We start from the raw sequence: 24,613 nt of genomic DNA, 5'->3' as shown, positions 1-24,613 counted from the left end.
ATGAATGTCGTTTATTGTCGTCGTCCCTTTCCGTCGGTCCGTCCGTCAACATTTCTTGTGAGCACTATAGAGACTACAGTTTTTATCTGATTTTGATAAAACTTGGTGTGATGCTTTAGATGGAAAAGATCTCGGTCAAGTTCGAATTTGACATATTTTCGATGAACGGTTTTTGAGTTATTGCCCTTGACTTTGTTAAAACGCGTTGAAATTTGTTAAAAATAGTTCGTGAGCAGGATTGAAGCTACAGTTTTCAACCGATTCTGATGAAACCTGGTGTGATCATTGGAATTGATAATATCTCGGACAAGTTCTAACTTGACGCATTTTCGATGAACGGTTTTTGAGTTATTGACCTTGACTTTGTAAAAACACGTCAAAATTTGTTAAAAATAGTTCGTGAGCAGGATTGAAGCTACAGTTTTCAACCGATTCTGATGAAACTTGGTGTGATCATTGGAATTGATAAGATCTCGGATAAGTTCTAACTTGACGTATTTTCAATGAACGGTTTTTATACGCCTACATGAATATGTGGTCGTATATTGTCGTCGCCTCTGTCCGTCGGTCCGTCCGTCCGTCAACATTTCTTGTGAGCACTATAGAGAGTACAGTTTTTATCTGATTTTGATGAAACTTGGTGTGATGCTTTAGATTGATAAGATCTCGGTCAAGTTCGAATTTGACATATTTTCGATGAACGGTTTTTGAGATATTGCCTTTGACTTAGAACGCCTTGAAATTTGTTAAAAATTGTTCGTGAGCAGGATTGAAGCTACAGTTTTCATCCGATTCTGATGAAACTTGGTGTGATCATTGGAATTTATAAGATCTCCGACAAGTTCTAACATGACGCATTTTCGATGAACGGTTTTTGAGTTATTGCCCTTGACTTTGTAAAAACGCGTCAAAATTTGTTCGTGAGCACAATAGAAGCTACAGTTTTCAACCGATTCTGATGAAACTTGGTGTGATCATTGAAATTGATAAGATCTCGGACAAGTTCTAACTTGACGCATTTTCGATGAAATGTTTTTGAGTTAATGCCATTGACTTACGAAAAACGCGTCAAAATTTGTTTGTGAGCACAATAGAAGCTACAGTTTTCAACCGATTCTGATGAAACTTGGTGTGTTCATTGCAATTGATAAGATCTCAGACAAGTTCTAACAAGAGATATTTTTGATGAACATTTTTTGAGTTATTGCCCTTGACTTTGTAAACAAGCGTCAAAAGTTGTTTTTTGCCCTTGATTAGAGCTGTGTGATTTAATTGTTTGTTGTATTTGGGTTATTGATATTGATTTTAAAAAATTTTGTGGAATTATTCAGCATAAATAATTTCTTCAATATGAGAAAATTCATACTTTAGTCACTTAAGACTGTTTTATTATTTCTGACAGCTGCCAGTGGGTGTATGTTACCTTGCAGCGCAAGCTATCCTCTTTTTTACTTTTACTGTATTCTTTAAATAAGTCAATTATATTACTACTCTCAAGTTCTGTGTATTCCTTTAATATATTACAAATTTCATTCATTTTATTCGTTTCAAATGATTTTCGATTTGCCGAAACTCTTCCTCCTTTAATGGATTGTCTGATAAAATATCTTATAAAAGGGTGTGTATGTGAGTAAACTTTTTCTACGTTTTCTTTTTCGGAACACTATCAGTGGGATTTAAATCTGGAAAGTTATGTTTTATACTGTCTAACATTTTTCTAAATTAATTAACGTGCAAGAATAAGGAATGGCTTTATTCGTTTCTTTTTCGCTATAGGTTTCGCAATCCCATGTGTATAAACAATCATCTTGAATTGTTGGAAAAACATTTAGTTTTAGAGGTGAAACTTCTGTTACCGCATTATCATCTCCACAAGTTCTCCATACGTTTTCATCGTAATTATCTTCTATTTCTTTAATACCTAAGGTTTTGTTATTTCTTCTAATGAGACAGAAATGCGATTTATGTAAGTAAAATACCCAATCTAATTCTTCGGATACTTTCTTTGGTTGAAAATGTCTATGTTTGGGCATATAAATTTGAAAATAAGTATTAAATTTCTTATTGAATTCACAGATTCTAGCAGTTGTCACAACTCCTTTTCTGTTTGATTTTGAAAAACTGTTGATGAAATCTTGAAATTCTTTTGTGTAGTCTTTGTTCATGATGTGATTTACACACTTTACAAAGCAGTATCCATCGCTTGGTACATAACAATTTATACCGCTACCATATTCATTTATCTTTTTGAGTAGGGTAACACCACTACCCTTTTTTGATCTTTTTATTTCTTTGAAATTTTTTCTACGTAAAATGATTTTTCCTGAGAAATACCAATCAGAAGCATCCGATTTTACATCAACAGTTGCGAAGAATATGTGAAAAGTTTTGGCATTAAAGCCTACAAATTGCATGCTTTGTTTGTGTGCTCCATCTTGAATTATCTCTCCATCTAATTCAATTTGTCCTTTAAATGTATCAAATTTATCAGAGATAAGCTTAATAATATTGAAAAAAAGTTCATTTAATATGAATGTTTCATCGTCTAAAATTTCATATTTTTTAAGCAACTATTTTTAACTAGGAATTTCTAACTTTTATTGATGATATTTCTACATCAAATTTATCTAAAATTTCATTGAATTTTTCTAATTCTTCAATGGTTATGTTCTTATCTTCTCTCAATCTTTCGAAAAATATAAACAATTTATTAAGATATGTATTTAAAATTTCTGTTTTCTTTTTATAATGAGATTTCTGTTTTGATGTAAAACCTAAAGTAATCAATCCACAAGATGAAGTTTGAACGGCAGTGAACGCGGCTAATACAGTTGGGACAATTATTGGAAGCATTAATCCATCGGTTATGTCTGTTGCCACCGTTATCCCTACTGTTAGAACTGTGCTTAATGTTTTGAAAACAGAATCAATTCTACTCCATGTTTTTCTGCATTTGTTAAAGTGTTTTAGTTTTTCTTTCAGTTCATTTTGTATTTCTATCATGTAGTTTTGTCTGCTTTCTAGTTTTTTAGGTAATTAAATTAAATGAACATCTGATAAAGCAAAAGATGGAAAGTGTTTAACATCAACAATAGGTTTCCCAATAAGTTGTGCATTCTTTATTTTTTCATGATCTGTTATAATTATTTCAGGTTTAATAATAAAAACTTTTACAGTTACTAAGGATATTTGTTCTTTCGAATCATTAATCTTATTCAGATGAACTGAAAATTTTGGTTTTTCGATATTGATTCTTATTATACGTCTACATGTATATTTACCTCCAACTTCTGTTCCATCATTACGTTCAATTATTAATGAAAATATTATAAATTGTTTACCTTGATTACTTTTATGAATATCGATTGAGGTAAAAAAAATTATCTGGATAGATAATTCCGTCTTTATGTAAAAAAAAACTTTTATTAACAAAATATAGTTTTACGTATTCAAAGTCTGTCGTTCGTAAAAAGTCATAACTGCTTGCTTATTTTTCTGGTTCTGGATTTTTAATGATATTCATTGATGGTGAAGTTTCCGTCTCCAATATCATATCAAAATCACTCAATGAAAGTTCATCTTCTTCATTATCTGGTATGATCAACATTCTAAACCTATCTATATATTTTCCACTCGTTTTAATTTCATATAAGTGATTAGCCTTGTTGTTTTCTTCGTTAATTTCTAATTCTTTAGTTTCTACCTTTTTTGTACCATTGATAAACTGAAGAACTTTACGAGCGTTAAATTTATTATATGAATATAAGTTTTGTCTGAAGAATATTGAATCAACTTTTACCTGTATAGGAAAAATAATTTCAATTACAATTTTTCCTCGTAAAGAAAATTGAGAATCAAATATTTCATAGGGGGAGGTTGAATCTGGAGAAAATACTCTTATATTTGCTGTAAATCCATATTTTTTCAATTCATAATCTTTTGATTTATCAATATTATCAGTAATAGAAGCTTGGCTATGTCTATAACTCAAAGTTACAAATGGAAGATTGAAATGATATGATTTATTTTCTTTCTTGAGATACTTTTCTAATGCGAGTATATTTTTGTCCTGTTTTAAAACTATGTTATTAATAGTGGTTATCTGTTGTTGATTAACACTATCATCAATATTCTGTATTTGTTGTTGAATATATGTTTTGATTTCACTATCATCAATATTTTGTATTTGTTGTTGAATATAGGTTTTAATTTCGCTATCATCTAAGTTTTGTATTTGTTGTTTAATATTTGTTAGTTCTTTTTGTAATTCACTGTTAAGTTTAGTTTCCAGAGCATTTAATTCCTGTTGAAACGTATCTTCATTTTCATCTGGAATGTTATCTATTAATTGTTGAATGTCTCATTTTTGTTTTGCAATCTTATCATCTAATTTAGATATAAATGAAATTAAATTTTGTAACTCAGTTTTGTTCACTACGTTGACCAATTGTTTTTGAATAAAACTTATCAAACCCTTTACCTCTTGTTGTAGTTTAGTTTCATTAACATAATTTTTATTATTTAATTGATGTTTGAAGAATCTTTTCACATTACTTATTTTATCTTCTAAATGGTTTTTTATACGCCCACATGAATATGTGGTCGTATATTGTCGTCGTCCTGTCCGTCGGTCCGTCCGTCAACATTTCTTGTGAGCACTATAGAGACTACAGTTTTTATCTGATTTTGATAAAACTTGGTGTGATGCTTTAGATTGATAAGATCTCGGTAAAGTTCGAATTTGACATATTTTCGATGAACGGTTTTTGAGATATTGCCCTTGAATCAGAATGCCTTGAAATTTGTTAAAAATTGTTTGTGAGCAGGATTGAAGCTACAGTTTTCATCCGATTGTGCTGAAACCTGGTGTGATCTTTGGAATTCATAAGATCTCGGACAAGTTCTAACTTGACGCATTTTCGATGAACGGTTTTTGAGTTATTGCCCTTGACTTTGTTAAAACGCGTTGAAATTTGTTAAAAATATATCGTGAGCAGGATTGACGCTACAGTTTTCAACCAATTCTGATGAAACTTGGTGTGATCATTGGAATTGATAAGATCTCGGACAAGTTCTAATTTGACGCATTTTCGATGAACGGTTTTTGAGTTATTGCCTTTGACTTTGTTAAAATGCGTCGAAATTTGTTCAAAATAGTTTGTGAGCAGGATTGACGCTACAGTTTTCAACCAATTCTGATGAAACTTGGTGTGATCATTGGAATTGATAAGATCTCGGACAAGTTCTAACTTGACGCATTTTCGATGAACGGTTTTTGAGTTATTGCCTTTGACTTTGTTAAAATGCGTCGAAATTTGTTGAAAATAGTTTGTGAGCAGGATTGACGCTACAGTTTTCAACCGATTCTGATGAAACTTGGTGTGATCATTGAAATTCATAAGATCTCGGACAAGTTCTAACTTGACGCATTTTCGATGAAGGGTTTTTGAGTTATTGCCCTTGACTTTGTTAAAACGTGTTGAAATTTTTTTTAAAAAGTTTGTGAGCAGGATTGACGCTACAGTTTTGAACCGATTCTGATGAAACTTGGTGTGATGATTGGAATTGATAAGATCTCGGACGATTCTTAATTTGACGCATTTTCAATGAACGGTTTTTGAGTTATTGCCCTTGACTTTGTAAAAACGCGTCAAAATTTGTTAAAAATAGTTCGTGAGCAGGATTGAAGCTACAGTTTTCAACCGATTCTGATGAAACTTGGTGTGATCATTGGAATTGATAAGATCTCGGACAAGTTCTAACTTGATGCATTTTTGATGAACGGTTTTCAAGTTATTGCCCTTGACTTTGTAAAAACGCGTCAAAATTTGTTCGTGAGCACAATAGAAGCTACAGTTTTCAACCGATTCTGATGAAACTTGGTGTGATCATTGAAATTTATAAGATCTCGGACGGACAAGTTCTAACTTGACGCATTTTCGATGAAATGTTTTTGAGTTATTGCCATTAACTTAAGAAATACGCGTCAAAATTTGTTTGTGAGCACAATAGAAGCTACAGTTTTCAACCGATTTTGATGAAACTTGGTGTGATCATTGGAATTGATATGATCTCGGACAAGTTCTAACAAGAGATATTTTTGATAAAATTTTTTGAGTTATTGCCCTTGACTTTTTAAACACGCGTCAAAATTTGTTTTCTGCAGTTGATTAGAGCTGTGTGATTTAATTGTTTGTTGTATTTGGGTTATTGATATTGATTTTAAAAAATTTTGTGGAATTATTCAGCATAAATAATTTCTTCAATATGAGAAAATTCGTACTTCAGTCACTAAAGACTGTTTTATCATTTCTGACAGCTGCCAGTGGGCGTATGTTATCTTGCATTGCAAGCTATCTTTTAGTTTCTAAAGATAAAGAACCTAATCCAAACTTGTTCACCATTTTTATTAAGTTAAATTTATTACAATTTCTTCAAACTGTTTTCCTAAACTCAACTGATGTAAAACCCAAAGTGAAAGCTGTCCACAAAACATTTGTCCCGATAATTGAATTTGAAAGGTAGAACATTTGATTGTTTTATTAGTCAATTTCATTATCTCTTCAGTTGGTTCTAATCCAAAAGAATCGAAGAAATATAAGTTATTTGAAGAGTTTTTGTGCAAAGCAGAATGATGAACTCCTTTTTGATCGGAAGTATGTATATTTGTTATAGCATAAAATTTACCTTTGTTATATTTGTGATCATTTATTTCATCTCTCATGCAATAGTTTTTAGTATAGGAATTTATGAAATGTAGGGTGTTTAGGTGTTTTTTCGTGTAAGAATTTATGAAATGTAGGGTGTTTAGGTCTTTTTTGGTGTAAGAATTTATGAAATGTAGGGTGTTTAGGTCTTTTTTGGTGTAAGAATTTATGAAATGTAGGGTGTTTAGGTCTTTTTTGGTGTAAGAATTTATGAAATGTAGGGTGTTTAGGTCTTTTTTTGGACCTTTCAATATGGTCGCACTTTCCCCATGAAATGAAATGGAATGGGGAATCCCTTGCGACCATATTGAAAGGTACTACTTGGGTTATAATGCCAAGAGTTGAAACAATTCTGAACGTCACTTCAGGTAGAGGTATAATACTGAAGTGTGAGCAGTTTATACACGATATATTGTGGTTTTGAAAGCCTGTTTCTGGCAATATGTGTCACTGGGATGGCTCATAGTCCTCCAGAGACATTCTCTATGTTTGTGGGTCACAGTATTAATAAATGAAACAGTTCCGATCATCAAATCTGATTTGGGTATGATGCCGAAGTGTGATATGTTTGGGCCTCATATCGGTTACTTGTAGCGTAAGGTACTTTACAGTATTCATGGAATTTTGTAGAAACGGTACGAAACATCCAAACTGTTCGAAACAAATATTCAGTTTGTAAGAAGTATCAAAAAAATTAATATATTTTCACACTGCGCCATTATATTATGTCTGTACGAAAAGTCTCAGAAATGGTCTTATGTATGTTTGTTTTGTTATGAATCGTCTCGGAAGTTTACCTTTGTCCGTCTTTCGGTTAACTATTGAAGTTTCCCTTTTATCGACATTCAAACATCTTCTATGGCGAACAAAAAAATCGATTTAAAGCAGAAAAAATTATCCGATTGCGATGAAATTTGGTGAGAATACTAAGAATAGGTTCTAGAACATCATCCTGTCGTATTTTAATGGATAAAAAATTTAGATCATAATGAGGTACATAACTGAAGTAGCGCCGACTTTTTTAGCTTCAATTTTTTTTAGTTTTTTCACATTTTTTCTAACTTCTACGATCGATTGTATTTATAAAATCCTTATACTAAATCTTTATAAAAATCAATTTCATTATTTCGATCGATATGAAAACTTAAAGATAGGTAGACATTTTGATTGCGAGCTAAAATCAATATTCAAAGTTTCCATATCACGTAAAGTTGAAATTTCAACTTCCGGAATTTTGCAGATATTACAAAAATTATTTTTGCAATTAGTTAGAATAGTCCCCTTAATGATGTTGAAATGAATAAATTTGACCTGGAACTAGGTCATTAGTTTGGCTAATATCATAAGAAAATAGCTTGCCGGGCAAGGTAACATACACCCACTACCAGCTGTCAGAAATGATAAAACCTTTAGTGGCTTGATGATGAATTTTCAAATAATCTTAAAATCATGTATAAGTCAAGGCAAAAACCTGAAACAGTTCATCAAGTTATCATCAAATTCAAACATGAATAATGTCTCATCGCTGTGCACACAAGGGCAATAACTCTGAAACAGTTCATCATCCGAATATTACCAATTTCTAACTTGATTGAGATCTCATTAATATATTATATGAATATCTAGTTTATCTCTATCGTGCCTACAAGCCAAATTTGACACATTTTTTATACACCCACATGAAATGGGGTAATAAATAATAAAACTTGACATCAAAAGTTCATTATACATCAAATGAATCACTGTACTACTAGTGGTATTGGTGATACCATCAAAAAGTCTTCTGTGATTTTGGTTATTGCTGCCTGTTTTTATACGCCCACATGAAATGGGGGGCGTATATTGTCGTCACCCATGTCCGTCGGTCCGTCCGTCCGTCCACAATTGCTCGTAAACACTCTACAGGGCACAATTCTTGACGGATTTTAACGAAACTTAGTATGTGTGTTCGCAATCACCCAAGGATAAACCCTATTGAAAATCAGCGAAATCGAAAAATATTTAGCATGAATTATTGCCCTTGTTAATTTTTAGCTTGTAAACACTCTAGAAGGCACAATTCTTGACAGATTTTGACGAAACTTGGTATGAGTGTTTGTAATCACCCAAGGATAAACCCTATTGAAAATCAGCGAAATCGAAAAATATTTAGTATGAATTATTGCCCTTGTTCTTGAAAACGCATTCAATTTTTAGCCCATAAACACTCTAGAAGGCACAATTCTTGAAGGATTTTAACGAAACTTGGTATGAGTGTTCGTAATCACCCAAGGATAAACCCTATTGAAAATCGGCGAAATCAAAAAATATTTAGTATGAATTATTGCCCTTGTCATTGAAAACGTGTTCAATTTTTAGCTCGTAAACACTCTAGAAGGCACAATTCTTGAAGGATTTTAACGAAACTTATTATGAGTGTTCGTAATCACCCAAGGATAAACCCTATTGAAAATCAGCGAAATCAAAAAATATTTAGTATGAATTAATGCCCTTGTTCTTGAAAACACGTTCAATTTTTAGCTCGTAATCACTCTACAGGGCACAATTCTTGATGGATTTTAACGAAACTTCGTATGAGTGTTTGTAATCACCCAAGGATAAACCCTATTGAAAATCAGCGAAATCGAAAAATATTTAGTATGAATTAATGCCCTTGTTCTTGAAAACACGTTCAATTTTTAGCTCGTAATCACTCTACAGGGCACAATTCTTGATGGATTTTAACGAAACTTCGTATGAGTGTTTGTAATCACCCAAGGATAAACCCTATTGAAAATCAGCGAAATCGAAAAATATTTAGTATGAATTAATGCCCTTGTTCTTGAAAACACGTTCAATTTTTAGCTCGTAATCACTCTACAGGGCACAATTCTTGATGGATTTTAACGAAACTTCGTATGAGTGTTTGTAATCACCCAAGGATAAACCCTATTGAAAATCAGAAGAATCGAAAAATATGTAGTATGAATTATTGCCCTTGTTCTTGAAAACGCGTTCAATTTTTAGCTCGTAAACACTCTAGGAGGCACAATTCTTGACAGACTCTACAAGTCACAATTTTTTTGTTCATAATCACAATTTACAATAGATGTCATTATTTTCCTGAGAAACTATTTTGGTTAACAAATAAGAAAATTTAATTTAATCATTTAACATGTCCCTAACCAGCCACCATACATGTACAGCATCATAAGATACTATAAATAGACCAAGTGGAAAATCCAAGACAGATATCCAATCATAGCTTAGTCATGTGACATCCCAAGATGCAGCAGTTTATCTGATTTCATTTTATAAATGTCATTCAAGAGAAAAGGTTTGCTTAATCATTTCATTTTCACCAATTGTGCTGATACAAAAAATACAAAACAATGTGTACTTGCTGTAAAACTTCATTTCAAAGTATTTCTCGATTTTATGTCAACAAGTGCTAGAAAATAACTAGTAATTCTTATTGTATATTACCATTTTCAATACATTGCAATTATTTTGATTCTCTTTGCGCTTCAATTCTAATCATTATTAATCACTCTACAGCATTATTCATGTGATTTTAATTCAGCTTGAGTGTTTAGTGACTAAATTCTTTTTCACAAAAAGGTTTTTGGAGATACACAACTTGATATTGGTCTGGAGATGCACAACTTGATATTGGTCTGGAGATGCACAACTTGATATTGGTCTGATTCTTGAGAGGTTGATATTAAGTAGCTTTTTTAACAAATTGAAAAGATTATATGATTACATTTCGAACATTTCAACTTCAACTTTGACAATAAACTGAGGTCAAGAATCAATTACCAAATTGAAATCTATTATTGAAAACAGGCTACTGATCAAAAATTTTAATGAAGAAATCTTCTGATTTCCGTCTATTGATGTATATGGTTGTATAAATTTGTCATTTATTGATATCTGGTTCATAGAATTTCTAAAATGTATAATCATCACATATAATCTGATGTGACTTGTCCAATTACCATGTAGCAAATCATGTTGAAAAAAACAAATTTAACTGACTTTTAATCATTTACAAAACTTGATAATCAAAATTATATATTGATTATTTTTGCCCAGTCCTAAGTAGTCACATGATCATAAGTATATTTCATAGATTTGTGTTAGTGTACATATTATTATTTTCATAACTGTTGTTTTTACACAGTGCTTTGTATTTATTGCTTTGTTTTCGAAATGACTATTTTTGCAGTTTGCACTTCGGGAGAAGGATTGGCTCTGAGGGCCGAGCGACCCGCTGCTAGCTTCGGAAGAGGGAATCATAGAGCGGGAGTCCGCGAGGTGGCATATTAATTTGGACTTGTGCGCACCGAACGGCGAACGTTCTACCCTCGGAAGGGCAGGCGGACGGAGCGGGGTAGGGATGACTCTCCCCGTTTTCGGCACGGGCGCGAGGAAAGGCTCGATCAGAACTGGCACGGTCCGGGGGAATCCGACTGTTTAGTAAAAACATAGCGTCTCGAAGGCCGGAGATCGGTGTTGACGGGACGTGATTTCTGCCCAGTGCTCTGAATGTCACGGTGAAGAAATTTACGGAAGCGCGGGTAAACGGGGGGAGTAACTATGACTCTCTTAAGGTAGCCAAATGCCTCGTCATGTAATTAGTGACGCGCATGAATGGATTAACGAGATTCCCACTGTCCCTATCTACTATCTAGCGAAGCCACAGCCGGAGGAACGGGTCCGGGGCTGTCAGCGGGGAAAGAAGACCCTGTTGAGCTTGATTCGCGATTGGCTTGGTTGGGCGAGAGCGCAGGTGTAGCTTAGGTGGGATTGCTTTACGGCGCAAGTGAAAGACCACTACTGCGTTCCTCGTTCAACTCACTCGATGAGGACCACGAGAGCGGCTGCATTCGGGGCGGTGTCGGCGAGCGCAAGGTGCTAAGCGAGGGGTCCCCCGCGCTAAGGGCGCTTCGTCGGTTTCGGCCGGCGGGGTGTTCTGCGGGACCAGGTCTCTCGCGAGGGCGATCAAGGACAGAGTCAGTTCTGAATTTAACTGGGGCGGTGTGCCCGCGAAACTCTAGCGCGGGCGCCCCAAGGCCAGCTTCAGAAGGGGGAGAAACCCTTGGTAGAGCGAAAGGGCAAATGCTGGCTTGAGGATGCTTTTCAGTAGGAGGGATCCGTGTGAAAGCAAGGCCTATCGATCCTTTGTGTCGCCCTTAGGGCGACGATGGGAGAGCTCTATTTTTACTGCTTCCCGCAAGAGGTGTCAGAAAAGTTACCACAGGGATAACTGGCTTGTGGCAGCCAAGCGTTCTTAGCGACGTTGCTTTTTGATCCTTCGATGTCGGCTCTTCCTATCATTGCGAAGCAGAATTCGCCAAGTGTTGGATTGTTCACCCACCAACAGGGAACGTGGGCTGGGTTTAGACCGTCGTGAGACAGGTTAGTTTTACCCTACTGGTAGGGAACTCTTTACGAACGAGCGGCTACGAGCGGGTAGGACTGACTAGTACGAGAGGAACGTTGGTCCGGGATTGAAAGCGTTGGTGCTTGGTGGTTTATTGCCATTGGGGCTTTGCCTTTGTCCTGGGGCTTACGGCTGAACGCCTCTAAGCCGGAATCCCGTCCCACGACGTCCGCGTCTGCTTTTCCGAGACGGGCGACAGAACGATTAGGCCCCTCCTCGCTCTTCCCGAGTGACTGGGGTGGTGTGTGTCCGACCTGTATATTTCGGCAGGTGTCTTTCGAAAGCAGGAAAGAAAGAATCGTATCTATCCCCTGCCCTTTCTCGGAGAAGGCGAAGGAGGAAATTAATTGGTGCTCGAAATCACCTCGCATTTGTGTAAGCCTATGGGGCCAAGTTGAGACATACCTACCTTTTTGAGACTCTTAACTTCACCCCGTACCGAATGTAGAAACTACGAAACAAAGAAAAAAAAAAAAAAACCTAACCTAACCTAAACCTACTTTTTTTCGTATCCCCTCCCTGTCCTTTCTCGGGGAAGGCGAGGACGTAACTGGTGCTCGCCGACCACTTTTGGTCGAAATCACCGTGCTCGCGGCGGGGTTGAAATTTCCTCGCATTTGTGTATGGAGCGAAGTTGAGACTCCAACTCCGTCCCCGTACCAAATGTCCCTGGACGAATGAAGAAACGGACGAACACATAAAAAAAAAAAAAAAAAAAAAAATTTTGTTTTTTTTTGTTTTTTTTTTTTTGTTTTTTCCCGTATCCCCTTTCATCGGGGAAGGGAAGGCGAGGACGAAATTGGTGCTCTCCGACCACTTTTAGTCGAAGTCCCCGTGCTCGCGGCGGGGATAAAATTTCCTGGTATTTGTGTATGGAGCGAAGTTGAGACATACCTACCTTTTTGAGAGTCCAACTTCACTCCGTACCAATTTTTTTTTTTTTTTTTTTTTTTTTTTTTCCCATGCCCTTCTTCGGGGAAGGCGAGGATGAAATTGGTGCTCGCCGACCACTTTTAGTCGGAATCACCGAGCTCGCGGCGGGGATGAAATTTCCTCGCATTTGTGTATGGAGTAAAGTTGAGACTCCAACTCCGTCCCCGCACCAAATGTCCCTGACCCCGAAAGAAAGAAAGAAAGAAAAAAAAAAAATAAAAAAAAATAAAAAAAATAAAAAAAATAATTTTCCCATCCCCAGCCCTCTCTCGGGGAAGGCGAGGACGAATCTGGTGCTCGCCGGCCACTTTTAGTCGGAATCGCCGAGGAAGATGTTTGGTGTCAAGCGAAAATTGGGGTATACCTACTTTTCATAAAATTTCCCTTGCTATAGGAAGGACAGATGGAAGGTGTCAAGCGACACTTTGTTTTCGAAATGACTATTTTTTTTTTTTTTTTTTTTGTCTACTTCTGGTCACGCTCCCCAGCCAAAACTGCACATACCACAGATTATCTGACATCATTATCTCTTATACTTAGCGTGTCGCTATTGTTTAAATGTAAAATGACGCATCTTCGCCCAACCGGAAATGACGTAGGACTTTAACCGTTCATTACGTCTTTCCAATACCTGCTATTATTCTGAATCTATTTTGAACATAATTTTTGTTTTGTTCATTACTTTGAACTAATGTCTAAAAGATAGCAATTTAAGAAATTTCAAATTTTGACTTTTGTCGCTGACTTTTTGAGATTTTATTTAAAGCATTTTTTAAACTTCCACAATTTTATTGCGATCGATCTGAAAATGTTCATGTAGATAAACATTTTGATTGTGAACAAAAATATGCTTTCAAAATTTCGATATCACTTCCGGTTTTGACGTCATTCGCCTCCAAACTTCAAATTTCAACTTCCGGAATTTTGTAGATATTTGAAAAATTCTTTTTGCAATTAGTTATAATTGTCCCCGTAAAGATTTTGGAATCAAAAAATTTGACCCGGAAGTATTGTGTAAGACGCCATCTTGATATGACTCATTTTTATAAAACTCAAAATGGGGCCTCAGGGTAAAATTGGATGTGCGTAAATTTGATGTTTATGTAAACTACAATCGATTGCTAACAAAACATGGGAAGCCGATTTTTGAATTTTGGCTTTGTATTTTTTTTATTTCCGGTTTTATGTTTTCAGTAATTGTCAAAACTATTAAGGCTCATATCTAGTGACTTTGACCTTTGGTGACCTTGTGACCTGAACAAAAGTTGTTGCCTCTTACGAGATCTATCTACACTTTTCATCGTTAACTTCCGGTTCTACAGCCATTTGAAAATCGCGATTTTTAACTTTGAAGAGCTCTGTCACGTGACCTAATTAACATACGACAAAAATTCTTATATATTCTTTGAGTGCATGAAATCTCCTTTTTGGTGATATATCACACTTGATATTTTGATCAAAATTGCGTGTTTTAAAAATTGATAATTTTGTATTGACTTCTATAGTAACTGTGCGTAAATTCACGGTGTCTATAATCTACCGAAAGTCACCGTTGCCTTAAAAAAAACTTTTAACTACGAATATCTCATAATCTAATAATTGTAAACACTTGAAATTTTGAACATTATTTAACAATGTACACATCATTACAGACAAATTAAAATTTTTGAAGTGGGCGTGGCGCATTCGGTGTGCATTTACTTTGTCTGTAATATTTGCAATTGTCATAACTCCATAAGTGTTACCTTAGAAATTTTGCATGAAAATAGATCACTATTTTGGACAATTTGTGATAAGATAACAGTTGTTTGCGTTCTTTACTTTAAAAAAGGGAATAGCTTTAACAATTTTAAAAATGTTCAATTTTAGAAACTTCAAAGACTCATATTACTTTTATTTGACCTTTGTTGACCTTTTGACATGAACAAAAGTTGTTGCCCATTACGAGATATATCAGATAATACCTTCACTTTTGCTGTGCATCGTTAACTTCCGGTTCTACAGCCAATTGAAAATCGCGATATTTAACTTTGAAGAGCTCTGTCACGTGACCTAATTTACATACGTGAAAATTTCTCTTATTTCCTTATTACACACAATCTATTCTTTCAAATGATATATAACACTTGGCATTTTGATTGAAATTGCGCTTTTTAGAATTTGAAAATTTTGTATTGACTTCTGTGCCTGAGGACGACGGGGGAAACACGTCGAAACGTTGCATAAAACTTTAACCAGTGATTGTTGTTCCATAAAGCTGTGTCTATATATCGTACTCACAATTGCTAAATGCCATTCAAAGACTTCTATAGTAACTGTGCGTAAAATAATACTGACAGTCACTGTTGCTTTAAAAAAACTTTTAACTATGAATATCTCATGATCTAATGATTGTAAACACTTGAAATTTTGAACATTATTTAACAATGTACACATCATCACAGACAAATTGAAATTTTTGAAGTAGGCGTGGCACATCCGGTGTGCATTTACCTTTTGACCTGAACAAAAGTTGTTGCCCCTTACGAGATATATCCGATAATATCTTCACTTTTGTTGTGCATTGTTAACTTCGGTTCTACAGCAATTTGAAAATCGCGATTTTTAACTTTAAAGAGCTCTGTCACGTGACCTAATTAACATATAACAAAATTTCTTATATATTCTTAGAGTGCATGATCTCTCCTTTTTGGCGATATATCACACTTGATATTTTGATCAAAATTGAGCGTTTTAAAAATTGAAAATTTTGTACTGACTTCTATAGTAACTGTGCATAAAATCACAGTGTCTATAATTTACCGACAGTCACCGTTGCCCTAAAAAAAAGTTTAACTACGAATATCTCATGATCTAATGATTGTAAAGACTTGAAATTTTGAACATTATTTTAACAATGTAGACATCATCACAGACAAATTAATATTTTTGAAGTGGGCGTGGCACGTCCGGTGTGCATTTACCTTTACCTGAAATATTTGCAATTGTCATAACTCACAAAGTTTGTAATTGTCTTCCTAGAAATTTTGCATGAAAGTAGATCACTGTTTAGGACAATTTGTGATAGGATTACAGTTGTTTGCGTTCTTTACTTTACAAAAGGTAACAGGTTTAACAATTTTAAAAATTTTTATTTTTGAACTTTAAAGTAAATGACCTTGACCTTTGCATGGTCAAAGGTCATTGATCTAAGATGACCATTCTTACTTTGATTTTTGATGTGCAACATATACTTCCGGTTTTACAGACGTCCGAAAACAGCAATTTTCGAAACTTCAAAGGCTCATATTACTTTTATTTAACCTTTGTTGACCTTTTGACCTGAACAAAGGTTGTTGCCCATTACGAGATATATCCGATAATATTTTCACTTTTGTTGTGCTCCGTTAACTTCCGGTTCTACAGCCAATTGAAAATCGCGATTTTTAACTTTAAAAAAAGGTCTATCACGTGACCTAATTTATATAAGCGAAAATTTATCTTTTGTCCTTATTACACGCAATCTATTCTTTCAAATGATATATAACACTTGGTATTTTGATTAAAATTAAATTTGAAAATTTTGTATTGGCTTCTATAGTAACTTTGCGTAATTTTAACGGTTTCTATAATCCACCGACAGTCACCGTTGCCTTAAAAAAACTTTTAACTACGAATATCTCATGATCTAATGATTGTAAACACTTGAAATTTTGAACATTATTTGACATTGTACACATTATTACAGACAACACAAAATTTTTGCAGTGGGCGTGGCAAATTTGGGTTACTTTTACCTTTACCATAAATAATTCTAATTGTTATAACTCGAAAAGTTTGCTTTTTTCACTATCGAAATTTTACAAAAAATTATAGCACTATTTGGGACAATATCTGATAGAGTTACATTTTGTTTAGGCCTTTTACTTTAAAAAAGGGAATAGGATTTACAATTTATAAAATTTTGATATTTTGACCATTTACATGCATAATCTTGGTCTTTAGAAGGTCAAAGGTTATTCATCTACGATATCCATTCATACTTTTATCTTTGATGTCCGACATATATTTTCGCTTTTACAAACGTCCCAAAACAGCAATTTTCAACACTTTTAAGGCTTATATTCCCCTTTATTTGACCTTTGTTGACCTCTTGGCCGAAACACAAATTATTGTACCTTTCCAAAAATATTTTCATTTTTGTTGTGCGAATTGAACTTTTAACTTTACAGCTATTTGAAAATTCGACTTTTTACTACCGAATGTTAACATCTTTTAGTACCGAATGGTATCAAATTCATGCGTCTTTTCACTACCGAACGGTAAACGGTTTAAACGATTTTTTCTACTATTGAACGTTTACATGCTTTTCTTTCAGGTAAGAAATCCCATTGTGACTTTAAAATGCAACGTTTTATCGATGTATCAGATTGGATGCGCACTGCTTCGGTACCGTTATAACGGTTCTAGTTTTAGTTTATTTTATTATTTGAATTAAAACTTTGTTAATTTATCACATTTTTTCTGATTCCCGTGGCACATTGAGCAGTAATTACTTATAGAATTATTGCTAATGGATAAACTGTCATAATAGTAAAATTCAATTCTTTTCTTGTCCTTATTAGCCAAGACAGCTGCAATCAAGTATACTTACAAATCCATTGCATTTCATGCAAACTAATCAAATCTTCGAGAGAAAAAATGTAAGGATATAAAAAGATTAAATTCAACAGGAGAAAAAAGGTGGTAAATATTAGCAACTCCAACCTGTCATAAACTCGATACATAAAACTTTTAAAAAAATATTTCAACCTAATTTGCTTGAATATAATCTGCAAATACACAATTCATGACAGACTTATTGAAATCACCCAAGGATAAATCTGATCAAAAATCTTGTAAAACACGTAATTTTTATTCTACAAAGCAGAAGTCTAAAACAAATTTGACAACTTGATGAAATTGATCACAATCAAAACTAAACCTTTTGAAATATAAAATACAAGTTATTGCCGTTATTCTTACAAATGTGTTTGATTTTTAACTTGTGATGGCACAGTTTGTGATGGATTTGGGTATAAGTTGAATATTTCCTGGTGTCTATGTTTGCTATTTTCTAACAAATATTCAATTTCAAACAAAGCTATCAGTGGGCGTATATTACCTTGCCTGGCAAGCTATCTTTTCTTTTTGGAATCACCACATGAAATGGGGGGCGTATATGGTCCGTCCACAATTGCTCGTAAACACTCTACAAGGCACAATTCTTGACTGATTTCGACGAAAATTGGTATGGTTGTTTGTAATCACCCAAGGATGAACCCTATTGAAAATCAGACGAATCGAAAAATATTTACTGTAAGTTATCGCCCTTGTTCTTGAAACGCTCGTAAACACTCTAGAATGTGCAATTCATGACGGATTTTGATGAAACTTGGTATGAGTGTTCGTTATCGCCCAAGGATAAACCCTATCAGAAATCAGAAAAATTGAGTTATTGCCCTTGTTCTTGAAAATGCGTTCAAATTTTAGCTTGTAAACACTTTAGAAGGGACAATTCTCAATGGATTTTAACGAAATTTGGCTTGAGTGTTGGTTATCACCCAAGGATGAACCCTATTGAAAATCAGAAGAATCTAAAAATATTGAGTATGATTTATTGCCCTTATTCTTGAAAACGCGTTCAAGTTTTAGCTTGTAAACACTCTAGAAGGCACAATTCTTGACGGATTTTAACGAAATTTGACTTGAGTGTTTGTTATCACCCATGGATAAAGCCTATTGAAAATGAGAAAAATCGAAAAATAGTTAGTACGAGTTATTGCCCTTGATCTTGTAAACTTGTTCAATTTGTAGGTCATAAAAACTCTAGAAGGCATGATTCTTGCCGAATTTTGGCAAAACTTGGTTTTATTATTCATTATTGCACTGAAGATTGAATATTTGTCTTCTAGAGTTTTCACGAGCCAAAGATTGAACACGTTTTCAAGAACTAGGGCAATAACTCATACTCAATATTATTCAGTATCGCCCTAAAGAGTTCAAAAGAAGTGTATTACTGAATGTTGAATATTTCATATTGGTGATTGTTACTGTACTGCTAAATATTTATGTTCAAAATCAAAGCTGCCAGTGGGCGTATATTACCTTGCCTGGCAAGCTATCTTTAGCTTGTAAACACTCTAGAAGGGACAATTCTTGATGGATTTTGACGGAACTTGGCATGAGTGTTTGTTATCACCAAATTTTTAGCTCGTAATCACTCTAGAAGGCACAATTCTTAAGGGATTTTGATGAAACTTGAGGTGAATGTTTGTAACCACCCAAGGTTATTGCCCTTGTTCTTGAAAACGCTTTCAAATTTAGCTCTAAAACACTAAAAGGCATGATTGTTGCCGGATTATTGACTAAACTTGGTTTTATTATTCACTACCGGACTGAAGATTGAGTAATTGCCTTCTAGAGCTTTCACGACCTAAAGCTTTAAAATCAAAGCTGCCAGTGGGCGAATATTACCTTGCCTGGCAAGCTATCTTGTATCGTTTCAGATTACAATGAGAAAAAGGGAGGTAATTTAAAGCCAAGGCTAAAAACAACAGTAAAATGACCAATAACGATGTTCAAAGCTCAGCTGCTCAAGTTGAAACTAATATTCAGAGCTGGGATGATGATTTACCAGTGCCAAAATTAACATTTTCTCTTGTCAGCATGAGCGTGTTTATGCTGTCAATTTTGTGTTTTTTTAACAGTTATGACGGAGAATTTGTGTTTGATGACAGTGAAGCCATTTTGGGAAATAATGATCTCTTGCCAACAACACCTTTATCAGATGTTTTCGAACATGATTTCTGGGGCAGAAAGCTGGCCTCTAAAACAAGCCATAAATCCTACAGACCTCTAACTGTTCTTACATTTAGGTATGTATTTTACTCTAGTCTAAAATTAAAGGGGCAATATGCTAATTTTTTATTCCTAAAACATTGTAAATTATACATTTAGACATAATTACGGGACACATTTCTCTATATTTTGATGTATAGTTTTCTGAAATTGGAAAAAAAAATAGCCTCACCCTGGGGGATGGTTCCAAATCTAGTATAGAATTTGTATGAAAGGCTTTACTGACAGGTTCTAGTCATCTATCAAGTGTTGAAAATTAACATGAAACATGTAGATCTGAATCATATTGTCAAAAATATTTCTTTCTTTATTTTTCATTCATACATTTATTTATTCATTTACTCATTCATTTATTTTTTCAGGTTGAACTATTATTTAGCTGAAGGATATTATCCTTATGGATTTCACCTTATTAACATCCTACTCCATGCCTCTGTCTCAGTTCTTATTTTGCAAGTGTTTTCTATTCTTTTTACTGGTTATTACTCATCCACTGGTTTTAATTCACCTAAAGCCTCATTATTATGCGCTGTGCTATTTGCTATCCATCCTGTACACACTGAAAGTGTAAGTATACAAATATGTAATCTGATTTCATTAGATTATAATTTCTTTCGTTTTTTTTTTTTTTTGTTGGTCTCCATCACTTTTACAAACGAGTTGATATTATTATTAAACGAGTGACACACTGTGATTGGTTGAATTGAAGATCACCAGTATGTGTCCTTGGCCAATCTCATGCTGCTGATATGTGATCATGACATACAATCTTATTGAAATTAGATTACAATTACATCTTTCTTTTTAGTTTTCTGATATTTTTAGTCTACATTGTAATCTTTTTTCCACCAAGGTAGCCAACTTCTTAGATTACAATACTGACATTGGACCTTATTCTGACCCATGTTAAAAAAAAAGAGTTTATCATTATTCGACTAATAATTTCAGAAAATGAAACAGATAGCTGTGGAATTGATAATCAAATATAGGTACATGAGCAACTCATTGCACAGAAGCCAACCATGACAAATTAATCTACTGTACTGAGACTGTACTCATATTTAAGTGACAAATCTCAAGCTGTCAACACAATGCTGTTGCACATACCAAATCCTAATCAAGAAAACTAGGACAAAATTATTTATAGGAGCAGGAATTAACCAATAAAATTATCCTGCGGTACTGAGATTGAACATATTAAAGTGACAAAATCCTAATCAGGACAACAAGTATAGGAAAAAAATCTACATTTGACTTGGTTTGTGAACTCAGGAATAGGTAAATTACTTGATTATCAGACTTTTTTGTCCATCCTCCAAGTATAGTCTCTGATCTTAGGGAAATGTGCCTTGAATAAATAAACCAAGTACTAAATATCATAACCTGAAATCCAAAACAATATTTTGGCGTAACATAGTTAGCGGCTGATGAACTTTTCACATAAGGAAGTATATCAATTATAAGTGAGTACCGGTAAGTAATTCACAATTAAAAGTGGCATCAGGTGTCTAGAAGAGCAATTATACCATATATATATGTTTATATATATAGGAACGCTCAAACAAAAAATAGAGACTTCACTGACGAATTTTTAAAAACTGATAACTGATGGGTGGTTATTATAAAGCCAAGATAGAATGTAGGGTTTTTAACTTGATTATATTATATATTGTAGGTTGCTGGTATAGTGGGTCGAGCTGATTTATTATGTGCCTTGTTATTTTTACTTTCATTTATATCCTATGCCAAATCTTGTAACAATGGTAAGTACCTCTACATAAATGGTATCTAGGTGTGTGACCCCATTTCCATCATGACGCATCTAGCCGTGACCCTCATGCCAAACCCTTAAAATAGACAGCAGCCACTTAAGCATATGATCTAAATCTGTAATACAGATTCTGTATGTATATTAGTGCCAATCTGTCTTATTGAGATTGTCTTATTGGCATTGTTTTAGAAATGACTATTTTTACAGCTTTCGAGTTGAGCTCGAAACTGTATTGTTTCCATTAATTATTTAGATATTGTTTTTTTTTTATTTATTTTTTTTTTTTTTAGTAATTGTTGTCAGAGTTGCTAGCAAAAACTGTTATACTTAAAACATTTTCAGATATCCCAGACCTAGTGCTTAGACCTTAAATATATTTCCAGCCATCAGTTTCTGACCGGAAGAGGTCTAGCGGAAAAGTCCTTAGTTTTGAAAATTGGCCATAAATTGATTAATATTTGTTTGATTTTTGTGAAATTTTTTGTGCGTAATCTTGAAAAAACTTCTGAATAGTTTGCGGTGTCAGAAATTTGAAATTTGAAAATTTTGTCAATAGCTTTTTGTACCGAATTTTGGTCAAAATTCGAACTTTTTAAATTTTTATTCGATTTGCACGAAAATTGGTAGTTGGGTAGAACCCAAATTATCAATTGATATTCCCCCCAAAAAAAATCCGAAATCTCTCTTTGTGGACGTATATTGTCGGCACCCCTGTCCGTCCATCCGTCCGTCAACATTTGCTTGTAAACTCTCTAAAAACTAGATTTTTTGATGGAATCAAATGAAATTCCGTATGTGTAAACATACACATAAAACGAAGATCAAGTTCGAACTTGAGCTATTTTCGACCGTTAGAAGCAGAGTTATTGCCCTTGCCTCAAAATCTTGAATATGCTATTACCATCTTAGTTTTCCACCGATTTTAATGAAACTTAAAATGGATGTTATTGGACCTAATTGGAAAGGTTTGAGAAAGTTTAGTCTACTTCTGATTAAATTTAAGGCTTTTTCAAGATTTAGGCCCCTTACGTCAGTTTTGAGGAGTTATCGCCCTTTAACCTCTATACAGTAAGTGCTTCTATCAACATCAATTGCTCGTAAACACTCTAAAAACTAGAGTGTCTGAAGGAATCAAATGAAATTTGGTATGTGCATAAATATTCATGAAACAAGGATCAAGTTCGAATTTGAGCTATTTTGACTGTTAGAAGCGGAGTTATTGCCCTTGCCCCAAAATCTTGAATATGCTATTACTCTCTTAGTTTTCATCCGATTTTGATGAAACTTAAAATGGATGTTTCGTTTTTACCATCCGCATGCCGTCGTGGGCGTATATGGCTGTGGTCCACTATCTTTGTTATTTCATGGAATTTGCACCATCTTCATTTTGTACATTTGCCATGTATGCATATTCCTAACCGTTCAGCAGCCATCTTTAAAAAAGCAAAATATCTGAAAAATTTTTAATCCGATTTTTTTCAAATTTGTTTTAAATTGTACTTTTGAAAAATATCTATATCCTCTAGAAGCCCTTATTTGGAATTTCGAATTTGGCTTTGCACAACATTCATTCAAAGCTTTTTATGATAGGCCATGTATATATAGGACGATAACTTTTGACTTTGACCTTCTGCAACCTTTAACTTTCAGCAGCAATATCTTCTTTGGCTACACTTTCATTTGATACCAACATTTGTAATTTTGGTAAATTACTTCTGATTTTATGGGGTTTTGAAATGGACAATTTTCTTAAATTTCCTATATTCAGAGGATTATATCACTAGAACTTGTGCTTTAACAACAATCAGGATGGTGTCAATGAAACGCTTGTGGCAAGCACATTGCAATAATATGGTTATGTTGGATTTTGGACTTTCATTTTATGAAATATTGAGGAAGGTGCAGGATCTGAGTTTTTTTTCTAAATCTGTCAATTTACTATATAAGTTCTATTGCAATTATTGAACTTTTTGTGTGAAACTTTTTCAATTTCTTTCAATTCTTTCAATTTTATATCGTTGGTTTGAGCAGCTAGCAATTGCTGCAATTCTTTCAATTATTTCAACTATTGAGAGGTAGGTAGCTATTTCTTTCAATTTCTTGCAATTATTTCAATTTCTATATCGTTGGTTTAAGTAGCTTGCAATGAGGCGAGTTCATCCCGAGTTATCTCCCCAGGTGGCGTTGCTGTACCACCGGTAGTAAAATGGCGCCTCATTGAAATAGTTGTTTATGTGACTATTTCGGTAGTTATTCAATGCCTCAATACTGTTCAGTCCCTGGTTGCTGTAAATTTGGTGGACATCAATTTCCGAAAAATCCTGAGGTCAATCTGAAATGGCGCATTGCCATCAAGAGGGTCGGTAGTGACCGTAATTAGTGGAAACCGAAGCGTTATGACGTTGTTTGCTCAGACTACTTCACACTGTCAGACTATCTTCTGATCCGATAGCTTGGTGAGTAACTGATTATATATGGTTAATTTCGATATTCATAGTATATTGGCATCCTCCTATGCGAAATTCCATTTTAACTGAACCACAAAATAGGCATTTGTATCACTCAGACTGTCTAAAGCCTCTTGCATGTGTAGGCCTAGCCACTTCCATTGGCATTGATTGGCTATGAGGCACAGAATGGTTAGCAAATGCACTAAAAATTAAACAGTAAACAGAGTTTTTTTTTTTTCATATTAGGTGAGAGAAGAAAGCTAAAAGAAGATGCAGTACCATCAGTTTTTGCCTTTCGAGTTCCTGCTGGTGGACCATCAAGAAGAGAGCAGCGTTTAAGTAAGAGGACTTCATTAGATGTGATTGAAACCGAGACCAGCACTGTTTCTACCTGTGATGATCTTGAAATAGGATGTGAGATAGAGATAGAGGAGGTACCTTCGGA

General features: G+C 34.3%; 5 protein-coding genes across 5 annotated transcripts; 2 read left to right on the top strand and 3 right to left on the bottom strand.

Moving 5' to 3' along the window:
* Window positions 1-1,706: 1,706 nt before the first annotated feature.
* Window positions 1,707-2,414, bottom strand: LOTGIDRAFT_160040 (hypothetical protein; the record flags this gene model as incomplete). The annotated part of the gene is made up of 1 exon (XM_009054926.1): window positions 1,707-2,414. One exon carries the CDS (start codon window positions 2,412-2,414, stop codon window positions 1,707-1,709), a length of 708 nt encoding a protein of 235 aa, XP_009053174.1.
* A 1,073-nt stretch (window positions 2,415-3,487) lies between these two features.
* On the bottom strand, window positions 3,488-6,724 carry LOTGIDRAFT_160039 (hypothetical protein; the record flags this gene model as incomplete). Its single annotated transcript, XM_009054925.1, has 2 exons — window positions 3,488-4,329; window positions 6,688-6,724. The coding sequence occupies 2 exons, from the start codon at window positions 6,722-6,724 to the stop codon at window positions 3,488-3,490; spliced, it is 879 nt and encodes a 292-aa protein (XP_009053173.1).
* A 4,586-nt stretch (window positions 6,725-11,310) lies between these two features.
* LOTGIDRAFT_188243 (hypothetical protein) lies at window positions 11,311-11,568 on the top strand (the record flags this gene model as incomplete). The annotated part of the gene is made up of 1 exon (XM_009054924.1): window positions 11,311-11,568. One exon carries the CDS (start codon window positions 11,311-11,313, stop codon window positions 11,485-11,487), a length of 177 nt encoding a protein of 58 aa, XP_009053172.1. The 3' UTR covers window positions 11,488-11,568.
* A 344-nt stretch (window positions 11,569-11,912) lies between these two features.
* On the bottom strand, window positions 11,913-12,122 carry LOTGIDRAFT_116114 (hypothetical protein; the record flags this gene model as incomplete). Its single annotated transcript, XM_009054923.1, has 1 exon — window positions 11,913-12,122. A coding segment is annotated over one exon (210 nt), but the record flags the coding sequence as incomplete, so codon positions are not given.
* Window positions 12,123-19,767: 7,645 nt separating this feature from the next.
* Window positions 19,768-21,739, top strand: LOTGIDRAFT_116110 (hypothetical protein; the record flags this gene model as incomplete). Its single annotated transcript, XM_009054922.1, has 3 exons — window positions 19,768-19,964; window positions 20,310-20,514; window positions 21,623-21,739. The coding sequence occupies 3 exons, from the start codon at window positions 19,768-19,770 to the stop codon at window positions 21,737-21,739; spliced, it is 519 nt and encodes a 172-aa protein (XP_009053170.1).
* Window positions 21,740-24,613: the final 2,874 nt, after the last annotated feature.

The sequence above is a fragment of the Lottia gigantea genome, assembly GCF_000327385.1.
Source record: "Lottia gigantea unplaced genomic scaffold LOTGIsca_23, whole genome shotgun sequence".
NCBI classification, from domain to species: domain Eukaryota; kingdom Metazoa; phylum Mollusca; class Gastropoda; family Lottiidae; genus Lottia; species Lottia gigantea.
Note: the sequence above shows the minus strand (reverse complement) of the source record. Positions and strands in the feature narration are given on the sequence as shown.